The sequence below is a fragment of the Vicugna pacos genome, chromosome 25 (genome assembly GCF_048564905.1).
Source record: "Vicugna pacos chromosome 25, VicPac4, whole genome shotgun sequence".
Classification (NCBI taxonomy): domain Eukaryota; kingdom Metazoa; phylum Chordata; class Mammalia; order Artiodactyla; family Camelidae; genus Vicugna; species Vicugna pacos.
Window position 1 is genome coordinate 23,229,584 of NC_133011.1, and position 22,069 is coordinate 23,251,652.

Genomic DNA, 22,069 nt, shown 5'->3' on the forward strand with positions numbered 1-22,069 from the left:
ATTTCTACATTTTAAGTTATATTGGCATTGTTCCTCTGTAGGATTAATTTAAAATAGAAATTAAAACCATTTATAAATATCTCATATTGTAACTTGGGTTATAATCATTGTCTTAAAACTGCCTTCTTCAATAAAAGAAGCCAAACGTTAAATTACAACCCTCAACCTGACTTGAAGGAAAAGAAGTTAGTGTATTAAAGTTTATGGTTCATGGGACTATCTGATTAATAATATTTTATAGCTTTCTGAACAAAATGTAAGAATTCTTACTCAGTCTTCAAATATAGAAATTGATACTCAGTAATCGAGTAGAAAAGGCGATTTAGAAAAGTCATGTTAATCAAATCATGTGGATGTACAGCATTCCTAAAAAGAAATACCTTTCTTAAAAATTACAAGAAAGATGAGAAACGCATTGCCATCTAATATAAAAGACATGAAATTACAAGATGGATGAGAAATGGGTTTGACTGCTGTCTAATATAAAAGACATGAGATTTTTTTTTCCTCCTTGATTTTTATGTCAAAGGCTTATAAGCTGCAAAAGAAGGGATGCAGCCTTCCCTCCACGTTCCTTTTGATGTAATTGCAGTAGGTCCCAGGGGAACTGTCCAGCAGGCAGCTGAAAATGAAGGAAGCCATCTCAGGAGAGGAGTCAGGCCTGAGACCAGGGTCTGACTGTCATCTGCAGACACTGTGGAGGGGGAAATGGTAAGAAAGACCAGAAAAGGGCTGATGACAGTTTTGGAAGTCACTATATTTGAGGAATAAAGCTAAAAAGTAAAAATTAAGAAAGACTGTTTCAATTGTGGCTGTTTTTTAAATATAGAAGATACTGGTATGTGTGTTTAGTCAGTAACATTTAATAGAAAGACAAAATCCACCCCCCGTCAAAAAAAAAAAAAAAAAAAAGATAATAGCGAAGGAGCCAGCCACATCCAGAGAATTCAAGAGAGGAGGAGTTTAAAAGTGAGGGTTAAATTTTACTATTAGTCATAGATACATATTTTATATGTTACTGAATATTTATCAAATATCATTTTTTAAAAAGAGTGGAAATACATGCAGGAGTCTGGGAATCACTTTAACAGCAACAAGAGCTGCTATTCCTTTTTTAAAAAATATTTTATTAAAAAAATTTTTGGGGTCTAGTTGATTTACAATAGTATATAAGGTTCAGGTATACAGCATAATGATTCACAATTGTTTCAAGATTATATTTCATTTGTGGTCATTATGAAATATTGGCTATATTCTCTGTGCTGTACAGTCTATCCTTTGTAGCTTACTTGATTTATACATGTTAGTTTTTATCTCTTAATCCCCTACTCCTATTGTGCCCCTCTCCCCACTGGCAACCATTAATTTGTTCTCTGTATCTGTGAGTCTGCTTTTTTGTTACAGTCACTAGTTTTATTTTTTAGATTCCATGTATAAGTAAGTGATAACATACTGTATTTATCTTTCTCTGTCTGACTTATTTCACTCAGTATGAGACCCTCCAAGTCCATCCATGTTGTTGAAAATTTTCATTCCATTCTCATCAGTAGTCATCACCATTCATGCCCAGAGTATAAAGCTGAAGGCAATTTCCTGCCCAGCTCCGCCTAACATCTCCTAGGAGTTGATCTTCTCCACAAAGAAGGTGGAGAAACCCTTAAAATGCTGAAAGTAACCAACCACAGTACAACCTGAATTTTCTCACACTTTTCTTCCCTGGGCAAAAATCTAAGAAATGCTCTGTGAACAGAGAAAGCTTCTTCCCCATAAACAGTTGGGTTAAGTACTGAATAAAGTCCCAGGAAAGAAAAGCCATGATGGAGTGATAGACCGAGTGCAAAAAATCCAACTCCTACTTGCATCTCTGTGACTAACTACTTGCAGGCTTCTGCCAAGTCACCCCTTTATCTTTGCCCATCAATTTTCTCACCATTAAAACGAGAAGGCTGGACGAGAGGATTCCTCACGCCCATGCTGATTATAACCACTCCTTCCCCCTATATTATCTGGATTTTCCATCAGGGCACACACACCTCCTGCTTCCTGAGAAGAAGCTGCAAATCTTAGGGTTCCACTGGGGACCATCCTCAAAAAAGTGGCAGAGTTGGCTAGAAACTGCCATGACTCACAGAACAGCACTAGTAAGCACTGCTGTAAATAACTTCATGGCCCTAAACCCCAGTGTTGCTGGTAAATATTAGCCAAGTGAGCCCAAGAGGGAAAGGAGAAGTACTTGTGTCTCAAGGTCATGTGTAAATGGTAAGACACAGAGCCCATCTTTGCATTCTGGAGGGAAAAAGAGGTTGGCGTCTCCGAAACAGAATAATTGTTTAAGGGGATTAAACCACACACACCGCACTGAAAAAACATTCCTCTCTAAGTTAAGCCCAACAACTCAGACCGGCAGCAAGTGCTGAGCATTTAGTGATACTTTCTAGGAAAGCATGATCGAAAGGAAATCACAGCATCGAAATGAGATGAAAACAGCGGCTAACTGCTGTCAGTTACATACAAACACACACCAGGGCACTGGGGAGACGTGCCCCGTAGTGTCCTGATATTGGTAACAATCTCTGAGACCCAATGAAAAGCTTTAACGTCTTCCAACAGCCGTTTAATTTTAGGTCAGAGTGAAAGGGGCACTGAGCATCTCCTTCTGTTAAGAGGAAAGTCATGATGATCCTGACTTTAGAGTATTAACAAGGCACCCATGCCTGTGTCAAGGGATGCACTTGGCTTGAAGTTTAACAAGATGCCTGCCCGTGAAAAGCTTAGGTTTCGAGCGAACATTATTGCATCGTTTCCAGATGTCACCTGGGTTAAACTGGTTAGGCTAGGCTTATGCTGGCTGCAGTGACAAACATTCCTGAAACTCTTGAGACACAATGAAAGTTTATCTCTTGCTTATACAAAGTCAGCTCAAAGTCAGCTCCTGCCTTGCCATCTTCTCCCGTCTTACTAAATAACATCAATGTCCAGTTAGCTGCCCAAACCTGAAACTTAGGAGTCATCCTTGATTCTTCCTTTTGCCTCACAGGTTACACCTGGTCACACCTTACCACTTCTAACTTCAAAATCAACTTCAAGCTGGCCCACTTCTCTCCATTTCTGTTAGCATCACCCTGGCCCGAGACCCCATCTCTCAACTACAACTCCAGTAGCCACTGCCTAGTCTGCTTCTTTCTTCTCTTGCTAGCTTCTAACCAACCCTCGGAGGAGCAGCTAGAGTCTTCTTTGTCAGCCCCTCCCCAGTTCCCACTTGTCTTTTTCAATATAGTGTCACCAGAGAAGGGGTCTAACAGATACTTTGAATGTAGAATACGTGCATTTTAAGGAGATAAAATGCCATCCTCACCAAACAAGAGCGGGTTAACTATACATGTCGTACTAGGTCAGTGTCCTGTACACTGAGGGTCACCAACTCAACTCCCAGCAGGAGACACCGCGAGTGAAGAGGGCCAGGCCCAGATAGGACCAGAGTGGAGAGACAGCTCGACTAAACGGGGCAGCTGCAGATAACTCCAGCTGGTATAAATTGAGGCTTACATTTCCAGATTTTTTTTTTCTATTTTTCAAGAGAAGTGGGAAATCTGGAGCATTTAAATAAAGAACTTCAGGGTTTTTCCACCGCTGAAGATTAATTTCGACTTTAACTTCGTGTGGGCAAACAAAACTTGTTGGTAGACCCAACATGGCTTCAGACAGCCAATTGGAAACCTCTGCTGGAAAAAAATAAAAGGTGTTTTCTCTATCTTGCCAAAATATTTCCTGAGGATAATGATGATATTAATAACAACAATAAAGGAAAACTTACCACTGTGCTGACTTTAAGCCAGGAGTCCTTTTAAGCACTTGATTCCAATGATACTAACAACCACCCAGTGAAGCAGGTACTATGAGTATCCTTACTGGACAGATACAGGCATGGAGGAAGAGAGAGGACAAGAAACCAGCCCCAGGTGATGCAGACAGTAAGAAGAAGGGTAGGAGAGGGATTCGACCCCAGGTCCCAGAGCCTGAGCTCTTCACTACACCATGTCAAAAGCCATCAGAATAGTGAGATCACACATCCTCTATCAAAACGTTCTGCCTGATGACAAATTCAAGCTTTGTGCCTTTCTCTCTTCTGTTTGTTACAGTTCTGGCTACCTCTAAGAACTTACTACTATCCCAGGCATGCATAGGGTTAACCCTTCTTGCTCTACTTAGTACAATATGAGAAAAGGTTGGTGTCAAATTTCTTTCAAAAAAAAAAACAAAACAGATTTACACAACGAGCAAGTTAGACATGAGAACACTTAGGAGCTAAACTGCTTAATTATATAAACAACAGGTAGGCAATGAAGTTCAGCTCTGGTTGTGGTGTTTGGTCAAAATTCTGTTAGGATTTGGCTTCAGCCTTGGTTTGTTGGCAGGCCGAGCAGCTGAGGACCATTTCCACTCTATTTTTGGCAATCCTGACCTTGTGAGCAATCAGTGATCGTTTGATCCTGTAGGTTACTTACCTATCTGATCATCGCTGCACTGTTGGTAACAAATGGAGATGCCCTTTGGATTTTCTATTGCTGTGTGAAAATTCCCTTTCAATAAAAGTAGGCATTTTACTTCTAACTTTGAAAATGAAATTCTCCTGGTCTATTTTTATATGAAAAGTTTATCAGCCAGGTGAAAATTAAATGCACACTGATTACAAGAATTCATTTAAATGACAAGTAAGTGTGCCCCTATGACATCCCATGCATGGATACAAGACCAGGAATGTATCACAAAAAAAAAAAAAACAGGCCCCTGTCCTCACAGAACTTACACTCTGGTAGGTGACATAAAATAATACACATAATAAATAAGGAGATAATAGACTGTTTTAGAAAGTGATGAGTACCTTGGGTGCGGGGGTGGGAATCACGGAAAAGAGCCAGGGCATCAGAGGCAGAGGGAAAGGCGCCATTACTTAAATAGAACAGCCCAGTATGCCTCACTGAGGAGATTATGCTAGAGCAAAGATTTGAAGGAGATGAAGGAGTGAATCCTGTGCATCCTGAGGAAAAGAAATTGCAGGCAGAGGGAACAGCCGGTACAAGGGCTCTGAGGTGGGAAGGTAGCTGGTTTAAACCAGGAGCAGTCTGAGTGTGGAAGAGAGCAGATGACATGAGTGACTTGCCAAAGAGCAGATCGTGGTCGGGCCCCGAGAGGACTTTAATCTGAGGAAAATGGGGAGTGATTAGAGGAGTTTGAAGCAGAGAAACAACATGATCTGACTCACACATTAGCAAGATCATTCTGGCGGCTGAATTGAAAAATCACGTTTTACAATGAATATCGGGAAAACATCTTTACAGAAAGAAAACCACATGGACAGCAACAAAATTAAGCTTGATCTGGAGAATTTTTAAAGAGCATCTTCTTTATATACAGCCCAAAGCTTCAGTTTATGGGATTATTTCAACAAAATTGCCTTAGGAGTTTCAACCAAGATGGTGAGCCTACGAAATGATGTCTTTATTTCGGTCAGTTATCTTTGGAGAGGATGAAAGCTTAATGACTTGGGAGTATCACCATCAGCACGGCCCTGCAGTGGGGGAGCTTGTCAAAAACGTGTGTTACTCCTTCACTGGCCTCAGTTGAAAGAGTGTATTTTCAGTATCATAAACGTGCAATATATAAACCACAGGAGCTGACAGCTCTGAGAAATTACTGTACCACTGCACTATAAATGCCAATTGTAAAAAAAAAATCTCCTTGGTATAATTTAAATTAAGTTGTAATAAATAGGTATTCTTATTAATATTTCAGGTTTATTCTTGTATGCCAGACATTCATTCCACAATGATGATATTCAGCTTGAGCCAAGTAGTAATTTAACACTCAGCCATTTGGCCAAAATGCATACTTGGTACGCATTCTAGACTGAACATTTGTGGCCCCTCCCGAAGTCATAGGCTGAAGCACTAACCCCAGCCCCCGCCCCCCACCAATGTGATGGTATTTGGAAATAGGGCCTTTGGGAAGAAATTAGGTTTAGATGAGGTCATGAGGGTAGGGTCCCAGGATGGGATCAGTGTCCTTATAAGAAGGGGAAGAGAACCAGAGCTCACTTTCTCTCCTGCATGTGAGGACACAGCCAGAAGGCTTCCATCGGCAAGTCAGGAAGAGGACCCTCACCAGGAACCAGACTGGCTGGCACCTTGATCTTGGACGTCAGCCCCCAGAACTGTGAGAAACACGTGTCTATCACTGAGGTTCCCTGATCTACGGTATTTTGTTGTAACAGCCCAAGCAGATCATACCAGTAGATATGTAAGGTCACATGTAAAAGAAACACTGGAAAACCATTTCTAATTCATAAACCCCTGGCCATGACGTTTTAGGTGTTACTTGGTACCTGGTGGTCTGACTTTGAACTCAAGTCAGGAGTTCCTAACCATTTAAGGAGAAGCTTCTGCTTTCTATTTCCCTTAAGTTTTGACTTCAAGGAAATGGGGTAGAAGTAAGGGGAGCTGGCTGATGCCTACACTGAGGACCCTGAAGAGAGCTGTGGGTGGGGGTGAAGGCACCTCGCTGTCTGAAATCTTGGCCAACCCTGGAGGCAGCAGAGAGATCACTAGTCCTGATCTGGAGGCTGAAGACCCTTGAACTAGGTGAAGTTCTGAATGCCTACCCCTGACTGCAGACTGGTATCTGCCCCTAGGCTTAGGAGACCTAGAATTTGAGGATGAAGGGCAACAGAGCAGCTATGGAAGTATCCCTTGTTCATCCTGTGGACAATGTCTACGTGCACCCACCATCCAGAAAAGCATTCCCTGAAGCTGACAACTGTTGCAGGATCCAGAAAGATTTATCCCCCTGCTCACTGGTAGAGAGGCTAAAGAAAATGAGGTAACTATGATGCAAAAGACAGGAAGACCCAGGGTCAAGGGGATTCCAGGTTACATCAACTCAAACTTATTTCATTTATCAAAAGTATTCTTTATGATGCACTGGACACTGACGGCAGCCAGCAGGCATTGATGTCATGGCACTGAATGAGACAGACAAGATCCCTGCTCTCGAGGAGTTTAAATTTTACTGGCGAGACAGGAAATAAACAGGACGATTTCAGTTAGGAAGCAGCTCTGTGAAGGACACAGTGATGTCAGAGAGAGAGTGACTGAGGGGCTAATTCAGTTAGGGTGGGCAGGCCTCTCTGCAGAGGGACATTTGAGCTGAGACCTAAGTGACAAGGAACCTGTGGTGCAACGACCAAGGGGGCAAACATCATAGGCAGACAGGATGGCAAGTACCAATGCCCTCAGGAGTGACCTTGAAGTATTCAAGAAACAAAAAGACAAGGACGTCTGGAGCTCAGACAACCAGAGGAAAGCTTGATAGGAGGTGAGACTGGAGAGGCCACGCACAGCCCAAATGTCTTAGGTTCTTACCACAGGAATGAGTCTGGATTTTTACTTTAAGTGCTCAGAGAAGTCATCAAGGAAGCTACGCAGGTGTGTGGTGTCCCCTGATTCAAGACTGCTGTGTGGAGCACAGGCCACAGGAGGACAGGGGTGAAGTGGAGGCCAGTTAAGAGACGGTGAAGAAGATGCATGTGGCGGCAGTGCAGGTGGCACACGCATGGACTTCAGCACCGGTCAGAGGGACAGAACAAGGCAACATGATGTGCTGACGACTAATCCATCTCCAAACAACAGAACTGCCTGTGCCATTTGCTTTTTTTTTTTTTTTAACATAACGGGATACTCTATTTTTTCAAGTCAATCATTATTACAAAATCTCTTTTGCAATGTATGAGTGGTAGCAGAGCAGTTTTAAATGATTTATTACTTATTACAATGTTTTTTCCCTTCACAACTATTAACTTCTGGCAGCTTCTATCCAAATAGAACATAAGCTGCCGCCATTTGTGTATTTATAGAGAAGAAGAAAACGCAGGATGTTTTAAAAAAACGATTACAAGTACCCATTCCACCTCCCACCCTCTTCCAACAGCTCTCCATAATCCCGGGTGTGCAGAATCTGAGCTGTCCAGCACCTCCCATTGCCTTGGGCACACCGAGACGATGTGGAGCTGTGAAGACATACATCTAAATCACAGGTGCACCAAGCAACCATCTCTATGAAATACCTGGAATTCCTCAAAGTATGTGGGACAGCAAAACCCACCATGTAGAGCCACTGACCATCCGGCCCTTTACAGGAGAAGTCTGCAAACCCCTGTTCTAAACCACCACCTGAGTCCAAGTAGTCCAATAGCAACTATGATACAGAATATCAGGGAAATCCAAGACATACTTGAAAGTTTTATTAAATAATGTGCATTTTGTAAAGATGTCTCAGCATCTATGCGTGTAGGCAGTGGGAAAGAGGGTAACACTGTATCTGCTTAGAGATGATGTGTGTCTGTTGAACCACCATGGCCCTCACCAGGCATGAGCTCAGGCCTCTAGCTATGGCTGCAGGCAGAGGCCAAGCCCTGCTTCCTTCCACCACCTTCTGCTGTGCACCTTACTGGGCCTCATCTTCTCTCTCAAAGTCCTACTTTATCTGCTTCTTGAGTGCTTCACTCGGTTGTGTTGATCAGGGCTCTTAGATGCCTCTAGGCTTTTCCAATGTCACTCATCAAAAACTGGGTGTCTTCTCAACCCAACTACAGAACATGGTCACTGTTGTCATGTGTGCCACCTCTGTCTGTCTCTCGCTCAGGCACAAATTATGCATTTGCCCTTATACAGATGCACAGAATTCTGCAATAGCTCAATCAGTTCTGACTGTTATGACCCTTTCACTGCCGCCACGGTCAACAGGCTTACATACTGATCTCCAGAGTTTCAGGCTGGAGAAGGAAAGCATTTGGGCAGCATGCTACCAGACAAGCCATCCCTACAACTCAAATGCCCTTTTCTCGCAGAGGCCTGTCTTTGCTGCATGAAAACTGTCCATGAACTATAACTGGGCTCTGATCCACCCACTGGTAGGAGCTCCAGCTCCCCTGAATGCCAGCTGCCCATTTTGAATCCTCAAATGGCAAACACTACTGTCCTGGACACAAGAAAAGTAACATTAACCAAATGGCTGCAAGCACTTGTTGTTCTGTATAGATTTGTCAGCACAACAGAATGGAAAGCACTGGCCATGCTTCAGAATGACTGCATTTCAGGGTTGACCATGCCATTGCCAGCCTCAAGACTTTTGGGGCTGCCATTGAATCTCATGCTGACCTATAAATTAGGTGGTCAGGTGCTCCTTAAGGTTCCTTTTTTGCTGACTATACTACAGAACTATGACTCAAATACACATTCTATTGTCACACTTTGCAGAGCTCAACGCTTCAGTAATAAAAGCTTACCCTTTCAAATATGGGTTAACTGTAGCTTCTCCTGAGCTCTTGCCAAGTGCCCAGTGTATATGTGGTGGCGCCCTGGAACTCACATAACACAAAGTCATTCTGGCTTGCTTCTCTTGGTCTGACTCCTGACAATGCTTAAGTAAGCACGTGCTCATGATGTTTCCCATGCGTTATGTCCTTTCGTATCACTGGTGACATTATATCAGGCTGGCAGCTTCTTTTGGAGACACTCTTGCTCCCCGAGCCAAGAAATAAAGATAGCCAAGAATTAGATCATTCTCTTTCCAAATTGCTACAGACCTTCTCAGAGGCAGCTGAGCAACGAAATTTGATCAAGGTTAAGAACAATCCACCCTTCATCCTTAACCCAAGTCAACATTCTCTGAGCTTTCTGTTTCAATCCCAGATTACTGCTTCCTGCTCACTGTTAACGAACGTCCACCACACGCCCTCTAAGTCAACTCTCATTTATCCACCTGCGGCTTATCCAAAGCATCAGGATTTCTCCTCCTCCTGCCTCCAGCACCAAATTCCAGGCCAGCTCCTTTAACTCTGTGCCAGAGAAAGACAAACTAAATCTAATATTAGCCTAATGAGAAAAGGCTATCTGCTGCCAAAGACTCACATAACGCATCCCAAAGCCAAATGTAGGCAATTACCCACTGTTTCAGATGCTGGCACTGCTTCCCCTTTATATAATACAGCAGTCAAGATCTGCCGTGCTTCTATCCAAGGACTAAAAACTACGTGCAGCGTTTTAGCCTCTTCTTTTGCCTGGCTGGCCAGGTTCTCAGTATACCAGATTATATTTTCTTTTCAAATAAATAAATCATTTGTGCACTTAAGGGAATAAAAAAAATCCTGGTTTTAGAGTCATTACACTTAGATTTGAATTTCATCTTCCTCCAACTGTGAGCCAGAAACTAGGTTTTGGCAAGTCATTCAGATTCTTCGTTTTCTCAGCTGCAAAACAGAGGATTTTATAAATAAAAAAGATGGGGGTGGTGGTGGTAGGCAGTCATGCATATATGAGGGATACACGAGAAGAAGCCACCAAGACTCTTGATTGTTATTCTGATTCACCACTTTATAGGCTCTGGTGAATTAGCACTGTTGGCAGGAAAGAAAAATAGATATTAACCTTATGAAACCCTGATTTTATAGGCATGAAAATACAGGGTTAGTTTCCTTGTAGCACCTAGAAAAATCAAGTCTAGAACAAGTTTCCAACTTCCCAAAGCTGTGTTCAGGCCACTTGTGAGGACACATTCCAGAATTCCAAGATGGGGAGCAGCCAGGATACTGCCTGCGGATGGGCTGATCTTAGTCCACAGCCCAAGTTGCCATGGAAACTCAAATTCCAACCATCAGAACATTCAGGATTATCACTTTCAAAACCGACTCCGCTTTCTACATTTTTCTTATGATTGAAGCACATGTCCCCCCACGCCCAGGGACAAAGGTCAGAGAGAATGTTCACACAATTCCATTTTTTTTCATCTTACTCCTATACCCAGAGAACTTCAATGGCTTCCACAGATCAGAGCAGCACCTCCCAACAGAACTTTTTGTGATGTTCTATGTCTGTGCTATCCAAAACAGTAGTCCCTGGACACAAGCAGACCAACTGAAATTAAGCCAGTATGACCAAGGAAATGATTTTTTTTTCATTTTATTCATTTTTAATAGATTTAAATCACCACATATGACTAGTGGCTACCATATTGGATGGCACAGACAGAAAATAAATCCATACTTCTAGCATTCAAATCCCACAGGACTTGGCACCAACCTGCTGTTTCAACCTGTTTCTACTATGCAAACCCTGACTCAAAGAGACTGTGGCTGAGGGCAACCTGAGGATGTCTGCTGCTACACCTTGCCAAGACAGCCAAGACGTCATTGCTGAGGGCACCTTCCATTCTCACTGCTGAGTATTTGAATGTTACCCATATCTCACAACACAGGTGAACGTCTTCCTCTACTAGCGCACCACAGCCTCTCTGGCAGCCCATCCTTCTGTCCCGGGAAGAAAGGATTCATTAACCTCAGGTCTGTCTGTGAAGGACCTCAGTCGCTCACAAGGCTGCTTCCTTGAGGCAGGACCTGTGAGTTGGCCTTGGGCCCACATGTCTAGAATGATGAAAAGAGTGGTGGGGCAAAGAGGCTGTGCCTTCTCTGTGTCAAGGAGACTCATCCCCACCTTGGCTCTCACCTGTGGCAGCGGTACATGCCCCTGTGTGGTGGAGGGAGCAAAAGAAGCTGTGTACCTTCCTAACTTCCGGACCTCCTGATGAGATGAAACGCTACACCTACTAGCTCTCTTGCCTGATATCTACCCGTAAAGCTAAGTCAACATAGTTTTCGCCTTCTGAACTTGTAACTGCAGCTGTGCTGTGGCATGCACGCTCACTGGATTCCCAAATCCTCACTGGCATTGAGGACTCATGGTGGTAAACATCTTCTGCGGATCCACAGTTCAATTGTATCTTTTTTTTTTCCGACTAGACTCTTGCTACCTAATAAGGCTTAAAAGTGAGCTTCATTCTCTATTGATGTCTCTTTGATCTAAAAGAGCTGAAGGCAACTTTGGCACAGATAACCTCTTCTGGAATTAGGGCCCTAGTCTTTTTGGTGCCAAGGGTGCCCAACTCACATTTAAGATAAAGAAGCTAAAAGGATGATTCTTTTCCCCCCAGAATATGTAGAGATAGAGATAGGTCTTAAGCATGAAAGCAATATAAATGTCAGGGTCAAGATGGTAGATTAAGCTTATGCTATATAATCCTCTCTCAGGCTCTAGTAACTTAACGACACTAGAAACTTAAAGATATATTTTTAAATTTATATAAGGCCTACCTTGAAATCAAGGAAGAGAAATGTCTAGGTCCACAGCAGTGAGGAGGCATGAAGCTCACTGCGCCTGCTGGGGATCTGCATCAGGGATTGGTTTCCAAGCCCAACACGGCCAGACCCCAAAGCAGCAGAGCCCACAGGTGTGACAGCGAACTGGAACCACGTTCCTGTGTGAAGCCCGCAGACAGCGAGGCTCTCATGGGCGGGTATGATTTGCACAGTCAATCAGTAGCAAAGGGAACATCAAATTAAAACATAATTTAACACCTGGTCAAAGCCGTTACAGCCCCAAAAGCTCAGGAAGAGACCAACACAAAAGCACCTCATCAGTGCTCGATTCAGCAGCACACAGACTGAAAAAGCACCTCATCAGACAGCCTCCACAACCCGAGGCACACACAGTCCCCAAGATAACTCTCTCCTTTGGCAAATAACCAGCAAGAGTAAGAAGCCTCGGGAGGAAGGACAGCACCCTCAAAGGCAGAGTACTGACTCAACAAACAGGAAAAGTCATGGCTGAGCTGCTAAAGTTAATGGGGCAATCTGAAAAGGGCTTTAAAATAAATACGCTTAAAAAAAAAAACAAACCTCAAAGAGAGAAGTGGAGAAAGAGAAAGTTTTCCCCACAGTCTCAATTCCATGTATAAACTGCTGCTCAGAGGGTGGAATGAACTCTTCCAGACTCGATAATGTCCTTTTTATAGAGAAAAGACATTTTTTATGAAAATGGGAACATGCTATACACACTGTGCAGGAACCTGCCCTTCTCCTCGTCCTCCCTCCTCTAAAACAGCATCACACTCCTTTTCCCGCATAAGGACTACTATAGACTGAATGTCTGTGTGCCCCTAAATTAGTGTCTAATTCCTAGACTTTGGAGTCTTAAGGTGATGAGGGTGGAGCCCTCATGAGTGGGAGTCATGCCCTTGTGAAAGAGACTCCAGGGAGCTCCCTGGTCCCTTTCCACCAGGGGAGGACAGTGAGATGATGACCATCTATGAACCAGGAAGCAGATGCTCAGACACTCATCCTGGTGGCAACTTGATCTGGAACTTCCCGGCCTCCAGAACCGTGAGAAATAAATTTCTATTGTTTATAAGCCACCTAGTTTCTGGTATCTTGTTTTAGCAGCCCTAACAGACTAAGACAAATACACAATGGTCTCAGTCTCCTTCACCCTTGTAAAGGGAGAATTCTATTCCGTTCCATGAATACAGTTTCTTTAGCCAGTGTCCTGTGAATGGACAGTTTTCATGTTATGAACATCGCTGGAGCGACCATTCTCCTGCAGCCATCTTTGCACATCTGGAGGATTATTTCCTGAGGACAGGTTCATAAACAGGGAATTACTGGCTCAAAAATGATACACATTTAAAATTTTGCTAACTACTATCAGACTGTCCTGTAGAAAATCTGTATCAATTTACACTACTGAGTGGCTCTAAATGCATGCGTTTCTAGCCATTTTTTTTTTTAAAGCTAAGTTTAGAGTAAGTCAAGTTACCAGAGATTCAATTATTTACCCAAGGAAAGTGATGACTCGCAACTCCGATAACCCTCTAAGTGCAGCAGAAGAGCACGTCTGAAGGTGTTTGTACACACACAGAACACGTTCACACTGTCTGTGATGCACACTCTGTGGGGCATGTGATACTGCAAGTCTGCAGTCATCACTCTGTGGTACTTATTTTTACTTTGTCCCCCCAGTAACCACCACTGTCATCTATGAAAAAACAAGTACTTCGAGTGTAACTAAAGTTTCGAGTCTCTCCACTCCTCAACATGATGTCAATGTGAAAACACTCAGAATCCCCTCCCAGCTCCATTTGTTGGCGGGTTTCAAGGTAGATGATCTGGATAAACTCAAATGAATCTGGTTTCCAACTGCCATCTATTCCCGAGGAAAGGTTCCTTCTGGACCACTACATTCCCAGTGAAGCAGGTTCTCGGCAAAGCAAATATGAAGTGATCTAGAGGCAAAGGCAAGTGCTACTGATGTGAAAATTCAGGATTTACTACAATGTCACACATTCCAAGTAACTCAGCAGTCATCAAATCATATCAGATTTGAATCAAACTTCTTATATTACCGATCTGTTTTGCAAATAAGAGAATCTGGACATGTTTAAAGTTGAATTAAAATCAGGCAGATGTTAATTGTTTTCTGTTTCTCCACTCTAGTTTTGTATCTTTAAGCATCTCTCAAAAAGATTCTACCCAGACAAACCATTTATCTTCCCAGTTAAAGAAGACCCTTAAGGCATTCTTTTCGTCACTCTTTCAAGATGTCTGTGGGGCACAACCAGCTGATGGGATTTACAGTGTCATCATAGGGACCACTTATTTCCAACTCCTCTCACAAACCGAACGCCAATGATCAACCAATTTCCTAGGAAGTGCAATTACTCTCAGCTAAAATGTCTAGCACAAGATACCTGTAATAGTTTCTCTGCTGATCATTCCCCATTCCCTACAGTGCACATGCGCGCGTGCACAAGCGCGCACACACACACACACACACACACACACAGTCTTAATGTCATCAGTTTTTAATTACCCACAGTAAAGAAGGGAAGCAACCATGGTAATTACTCAAAACTGGAGATAAAGCAGAAAAATTCACATTTGATTTTGGAAGGCATTTTTTTTTTCAGGAGTGGGAGGTGGTTATTGTATGACAGCCAAGTGACCTTTCTACTTAAGGCTTTTCTTGGGTGATGATACACGTTTGCTTTCTAAGGCATGTATGTATCCATTCAGCTAACAAACATTTGAAAGGGAATTCCCCTGCAAGAAACGCATGAGAGAGAAACCAAATACCACACGAAAATCAGTTTGCTCACGTTCCAAGGGGCAAAGTAATATGAGCATCTTCGATACCGAGCCCCTGCAACATGAGCACCTCACCGATTCCAGACAAAACCCCAGGTAGTGCCAGTTTCGCTGTGGGAAAGCTTTGGAAGAGGTTGCCCTTACTGAAGGATCATCTATCCTCTTAGTTTATCAGTGAATGCTTTATAACCTACATCTAGGCTAAAGACTAAAAGAACAAAGTATCCTACAACAAAATCAAGCAATTATATCTTGTATTAATGAGGGCCCTGTTTACTACTGTCTACCTCATACAACTGTTACAGGGACACAATGAGTCAGTGTATCCCGAGTCTTTCAGGCAGTACCTGGAATGTAGGTATATAGTTAATAAAAAGTCAGTCATTATTAATTATCAGCAAAAGTTCCTCATACTCATGCAGACAACTGGGCCTTTTAGAAAATACTTCCCAATACACAGTCTTATTTCATCTGTTCAACCTGATGGGGAAGGTAGGTTTCATGATACCCATTCTACAGATGAAAAATCTGAGGCTTAGAAAGTCCCGTCACTTGCCCAGCATCAAAATGATAAATCTGAGACTGGCAAACACATCTTCCAGCTTTAAGTCCAAGGCACTCTTCTGTGGAGCTCCTTCCACACCACCCTCAGAGCCCCACACTATGAGACTAACCACAAATGTGTTTCAGCTTCACTCTGAAGCGGATGCCGTCAATATTTTCATTTGTCACCACCCGCGATCAAGGAGCAGTGTTCCTCGAACTGAAGATACAACAGTAACTGACGAAAGCACCGTCAGTTCTTTTCTGGGACTGGACCACAAAATGTCAAAGCTGCGGCTTCAGAAGCTCCTCAGCGGACTGGATTATTACCTACCTTAGCCGTCTCAGTTTCTGCCTGCAGTCGCTTGGGGGTTCCTTTTTGGTCAAGCACCTTCTGGAAATTTTTGTTTTTAATGGATTGGGATTCAACACCTTCACCTTCAATCTGCAGTTTGATACCTTCAGCACAGGCAGGATGATCAATGCCCCGTGGATTCAAACCGCAGTGGAGAGCTAGGAAAGAGGAAAAAATATAACTCAGAAAACACATCTTATAAATAAGGCATCCACGAAAGACATAGGACCCAAGTAGAACAAAACAAGGCATCTCCAAGTTGAGAGGTGAGAGTCACAATTACGGGAAATGATTTGGTGAAAAGGGAGCACGGTATGGTGGGAAAGCCTGAGCTTTGAAGTCAGGAAGACTCAAGTACAAACCCAGGAACCATCAGTTCCAAGTTGACTGACTTTGAGCAAATGAAGAATCCCCATGTTACAGATAAGAAGACCAAGTCAGGCAATGTGGTTACTGCCTTCCACACATGCAGTCATTTCAACCCTGCAGTTTAGTTTATAATCTCTGCTTCCATTTGGGAAAGTGCTCATTCCTTCCTGCTTCTGAGTCATCTCTATTCTTCAATCATCCACTTAAGTCTACCCTCTTGCAGTCAGTCAGCAAGCATCTACTGAGCACTTTCTATGTGCTGTTCTGTGTCGGATCCTGGAAACATGGATTTACATACATCAGACATTAGCTTCAAAGAACTCACAATCCAACAGAAGAGGCAGAGAAGAGACAAAAGAACTAGTAATTTTAAAACAGTTATTATAGCTACATGGAAGAGGAGGAAAGATCAGAGGGGAGGGTTTAAGGGAGCCAAGTTTAGTAGCTTCCTATTTTCATTTCACCCTCTACATCCTTTAATGGGGGTACCCCTCACAAATTAAATATCCTCAGAATGGGCTTCAGATTTTGTTTTTCAACGTCCCATATACCCATTATCAAAGAAATAGCAGTGAATGTTGTAGGAAACATGGATTCTATCTAGATGACCTCCATGAACCACCAGGTGTATGTGTGCGCACGCACTTACGCACATGCAGCTGGTATGTGTGTTCTGAGGTCTCTGGTGGAGAATTCTCTCATCTCCGTGTGACCCCCAATCCTACTAATGTAGCTAAATTTCCATTCTTATCCCCTTCCCTTTGGCCTCAGAGGATTACTGCCAGAATCTTCAATCCTCTCCCAACTCCCTCAAGACCCCACTTCATTGATAACCTCCTTTTACTCAACATCTTCAGTTTCCCCCTTTCTTAGCACTCTTCCCCTTTGACCAATGTCTGTGACTCTAAAATTCTTTCCTTTACTGAGACCCCTTTGAGAGCAGGGTTTCCTTTTCTCTTGACCAGGCTTCTGAAAGAGTGTTTTACACCTGACAGATGAGGGAAGGCTTCCAGAAGAAGTGAGGTAAGGTGTTTTCCCTCCAAAACAGGCACATCCATTCCCACCACTTCTGATACAATCAACCTGCTGGTGACCAACTTTAAACCCAGCCTAGAAAGGCCTCTTTACTCGACATCCCAATTTTGATGTATCACAGATCTCAAACTTAACATGTTCACACCAAACCTTGGTTGTTCTAATAAAATATTTTCACCTTTTCCAGCCTTCTCCAGACACTCACACACAAACTGAAGAGTCATGCTTGATATCGTCTCTCAGTAATTCACAATGTCCCTTCCATCTGTCACCAGAGCCAACAAGCTCTACGTTCAAAATGCTGCTTAAATCCATTGACTTCACTCCATCTCCGCCACCATCACCTTGGTCCACAGTACCTACACCTTTCTCCTAGAATACTGACTTGCCCCACTGCTCTTCCGCACTGGATCCCTGCGATCCTGTTAAAAAATATTTAGGTCGGTTTATGAGACTTTTTCTAGAACTTTCTAATGGCTTCATTGTATACCTAGATCATTCAAAAATCTTTAACATGGCCAACGAGGCCATGCATTATCTGTCCCCTTTCTACCTCTGACTTCATCTCTCACTGCATCATCCCTCATTTACACCACTTTGACCACACACCTCCCTTTCACCTCCTTGAACACTCCAAGTTTTCTCGTGCCTTCTGGATTTTGTATATCACGTTTCTTTGATATATCATTTTCTGAAATTTTCTTTCCCATTCTTCACCTAATTCCTACCCGTCTTTCAGGTTTCAGTTTAAATACCAACTTCTCAGATATGCCTTCCCTCAGTCCCCTTCCTCATTCTCCCCACCACCCACCCCACCCTCACCACACGGTAAATCATGTGCCTGGAACTACGGGTAAGTATTAAACAAATGTTGTGTGAATGATCTTAGAAAAACTCACTGTACAAAGGTTCATATGCATGTGACCTTACTATTTATACCACTGTACACAAAAATTATCTGAATTTCTCTTACTCTTTAAGCTTCCTAAAGCAAGGACCAGCCTATTTCATGGTGCATAGGAGGCACTCAACATGGATTAGCTCCTGCCTCCTCTCTCAGGCTTTGTGGTGGAATTCAAATAATCTTCCTGGAAAACTCTGAGACATACATTCATTTCACAGATATGGGAAATGAGGCTCAAAGGGTTATAGTTATAAGAAGTCATATGGGTGTCTGCTGAAGGTCACAAAGATCACGTTTCACTTAGGCTGCAGATGATTTCAAGTTTCAGGTGGACAAACCCAATATAGATTAAGCAGTAAGGAAAATCAGCTTTCAGGAGAGGAAGCCCACTAATGGTTTAAAAAAAAAAAAGAGTCAGCTCAACGGTGCCATCAAAGACCCTTTTTTTCTTTTTTTCATCTCTCCATTCTGTTCTCCATAACAAGACCTTTATCCTAAACCTGGGTCCCTCATGGCACTAGGGTGATAAGCTTCTGGTTCTCATCTAGCAACAAGACAGCTCATTTAAGCACGGTTCTTTTCCCCCAATCCTCCTCCAAACTGTCATCTTTTCTCCTTAGCCTAAAGTGAATCACACACACCCACTGGTGAACTAAAATCCTGGCAGTGGAGAGGGGATGACCCTTAAATCAGCTGACCTCCTGCTAAGGTCAAGTCCCCAAACCACATCACTGCTATTCAACAAGGCAGGGGCGGAACAGATGCTGGAGAACCAGCCACAAGCCCAGCTCAGGCAGTGGTAGAAAAAGACCACCACCTCTGAGAGCATGAGACTGCTAACTACTGCTAACATCAGCTCCCCATCTCCAGGATGAGCCTATTTACAATGAATCTTCAATGAAATATGCAATTGTGATTATTCTAAAAAGCAGTGCTTGTGCAGGGAGATGGGGGATTGGAATGGGATGGATTTAGACACTGAGGAAAAGAAAAATGAATAATTTTGATCTTGCTCCAGCATGATCCCCAGCTGCTTCTGGCCTTGAAATTCACGGCCCCTGCTGTCCTCCACCATCACCTCTCCACCCGTCAGACTCTTCCACTTCCTCACCTTTGCTCAGGTTGGTCCATCCTAGAAAGAGGTTCTACTTCACCTGAATCCACCTCCTTCTTGGGGAAGTGAACTACTCAGCCCACCTGTTAGGTCAGACCTCTTCTTCAGAAAGCCTACAAGGAGCCTCTGGCTCCCAGAGCAAGAACCCCTTGGCTCCCCTCCCTCCACGCACTTGGTGTCCTAGTGCTTCACCTCCTCGCTGTCTGAGGACGTCTGTCTAATAGATCCGTCTGCCTCGCCGACCACAACTGCAAACTCCATCTCCACGCCCCAGTCCAGATTCTGGCGCATAATGGACACTCAAGAAACATTTGTTCAGCTGCTGAATGAATCAGCGATCTCTCTTTATACAGTCATGCTTTACATCAAAAGGCAACTTTTCTCTGCTAGTAAATACCCGGCATTCAAACTCTAAGATCCCTCTAAACATGAGGCTGAATATGGCATCGACTTTTATGCATGTTGCCTTCCTCACACGAATATGTTAATGCTGCACAGCTGTTCCCTCCCCGCCTGCAAATCCAGTCATTGATTTCGGTTTTTGTTCTTAATTTACTTAAAACCGTTTCTGACAGGCTTTGCTTTGTTTTCCCTGAAATTTCATGTCCCTAATGTTTACAAATCAAGCTGCTTTCAAATGGCCTCTTACAAGCTGTGACCTCCATTTCTTTGTTCGTCGTGTAAAAGGTGCCCCTGTGAGCTTTCTCTTTTCTGTCCTCATCACTACCCTTTCTTGTTTTCACTAGTTATTTACTCAGTTTAATGGGCTCAGCAGCTCACAGGTCAGCTCTGAGACCCTCTTCTTGTTTCCTTGATCTTCACGACCAGTTATGTGCCTTGTGGATTTCCACTTATTGAACTCACACTGCAGGCTGTCTGCGGGCTTTACCTGGAGGGCTGCCACGGCCACTAGAATGTTGAAGTTGCTAACATGAGGTTTTAAAATGACAAACTGAAGACCAGAGCAGACTTTACAAATACTGCGCTTTTAAAAAGTCAGAGAAAACTCCTCATACAAATGCACATGGTTTAGCATTGTTTTGAGATGCCAATTAGAAGGCACTCTCTCTTTCTCATGGGCAAAAACCCACTCCCTTAGAAACTAGAACCCCTGTGCACAGCTGGTGGGAGTGTAAAATGGGACAGCTTCCATGGAAAACGGTATGGCGAGTCCTCCTAAGAATTAAAATTGAATTACCATTTGAGCCAGCTCAAGTAGGGGTTTGGACACATATTAGTCTGTCCACGTTCATAGCAGCATTATTCACAATAGCTAGAAGGTGGAAAGAACCTAAATGTCCTTTGATGGATGAATGGATAAACACAATGTGGTATATACCTACTATAAAATATTATTCTGTCTTAAAAAAGAATGCAATTCTGATACATCCATCCCGCAATAGGCATGAACCTTGAAGACATCATGCAAAGTAAAGTAGGCCAGTCCCCAAAGGACAAAAACTGTAGGATTCCACTTCTGAGATACTTAAAGTAGTCAGATTCAGAGAGACTGAGAGTGGAACAGTGGTTACCGGGGGCTGGAGGAGAGGGGATGGGGTGCTGTTGCCCAGTGTGGCGTTTCATTGTAGGATGATGACGGCGTGCTGGGGGTGGGTACTGCTGATGGCTGCACAACAGTATGAATACATTTAATGCAACTGAATCACACTCTCAAAAATGGTTCAAGTGATAGATTTTATTACATATATTGTATAATAAAATTTTAAAACAAGTAACAAAAACAAACCTCTCATTTCAACCCCCTACTGTCTCAAAGTGCAAAGTTCTAAAAATATTTTTATGCAAAGGTTTGAGAGGTGCCCCCACCCAATAATTTTATTGTGTTTTTTAGGCATAAGATGTTTTTTGTTTTCTTTTTTCAAAGAGATAATGTAGCTCCATAGTATCAGATTACTTTAAAATTCTCCTGGAAAGGGCATGCTCTCCAAAAAGGGGCCCCAGCCTGACCGGCAGAAGAGATGCTTCACTTGCTGGAAGTGAGCCTGGGCCCGCCTGGACCTGACCTCTGAGGGATCCCATTCTGATGGGACCGAGGTCATGGTAACAGACTATGCATCAGTGCCAGGCTTCAATTCATCTCAGAATGATGCGAGCAGAGCCGAGGGATGTGCTGGCATCACAATGTTCACTTGTGAGAACAAGTGGATCTTATTTGCCAAGAAGTCACCCAGCTTCCCAGTCCTTTCAATCCCCACCCACGCCACACTCTTCCTGTAGTGAAACAAGGGATGTGGCCTCATTCAAGTTGAATGTCCCTTTATTCCGAACATTGCTGTGAACCGAGATGCTGTACAAACACTTCCAATGACGTTGCTCTGGCTCCTGCACCAATGGTTTCTAGCATCACGCAAACGCTGCTGGCAGCTCCTGAGATGGTTTGTGCTTCTCTGCTTTGTCAGAATTTACCTTTTCCCATAATATACTCTTCCCTTTCCTTATCTGCATGGATAACCCTTCAGGAAATATTAAATGCTCTTTCTTCTTTCCAGTATGAAGCTATAACTGATTTTGCAGCCATTATATCCTTCTAAACAAAGCTCACAATTCATCTCTTTTTCTTATTAGATTTGTTGTGTGTACAGCATGCACTGTGAGTACCGACCAATGCGTCCGCCTACCCTACAACTAGGAGCCCCACAGAGCGAGTGACTTCTCAACGAGCTGTACCAGCCCAGGGTGCAGCTGAAGGACTCACCTACA

General features: G+C 43.2%; 1 protein-coding gene across 4 annotated transcripts in view; it reads right to left on the reverse strand.

The window, feature by feature from the left end:
- The window catches only part of SAMD12 (sterile alpha motif domain containing 12), a 341,402-nt gene that overhangs the window by 289,278 nt on the left and 30,055 nt on the right, over positions 1 to 22,069 (reverse strand). For all 4 annotated transcript variants that reach the window (XR_012064180.1, XM_006211434.4, XM_072949647.1 and 1 more), the window contains exon 2: positions 15,906 to 16,084. Coding sequence is in view for 3 of the 4 variants with exons in the window: in XM_006211434.4 (XP_006211496.1) it covers positions 15,906 to 16,084 (179 nt within the window). In the remaining variant the exon portion in view is untranslated. The remainder of the gene's footprint in view (positions 1 to 15,905; positions 16,085 to 22,069) is intronic.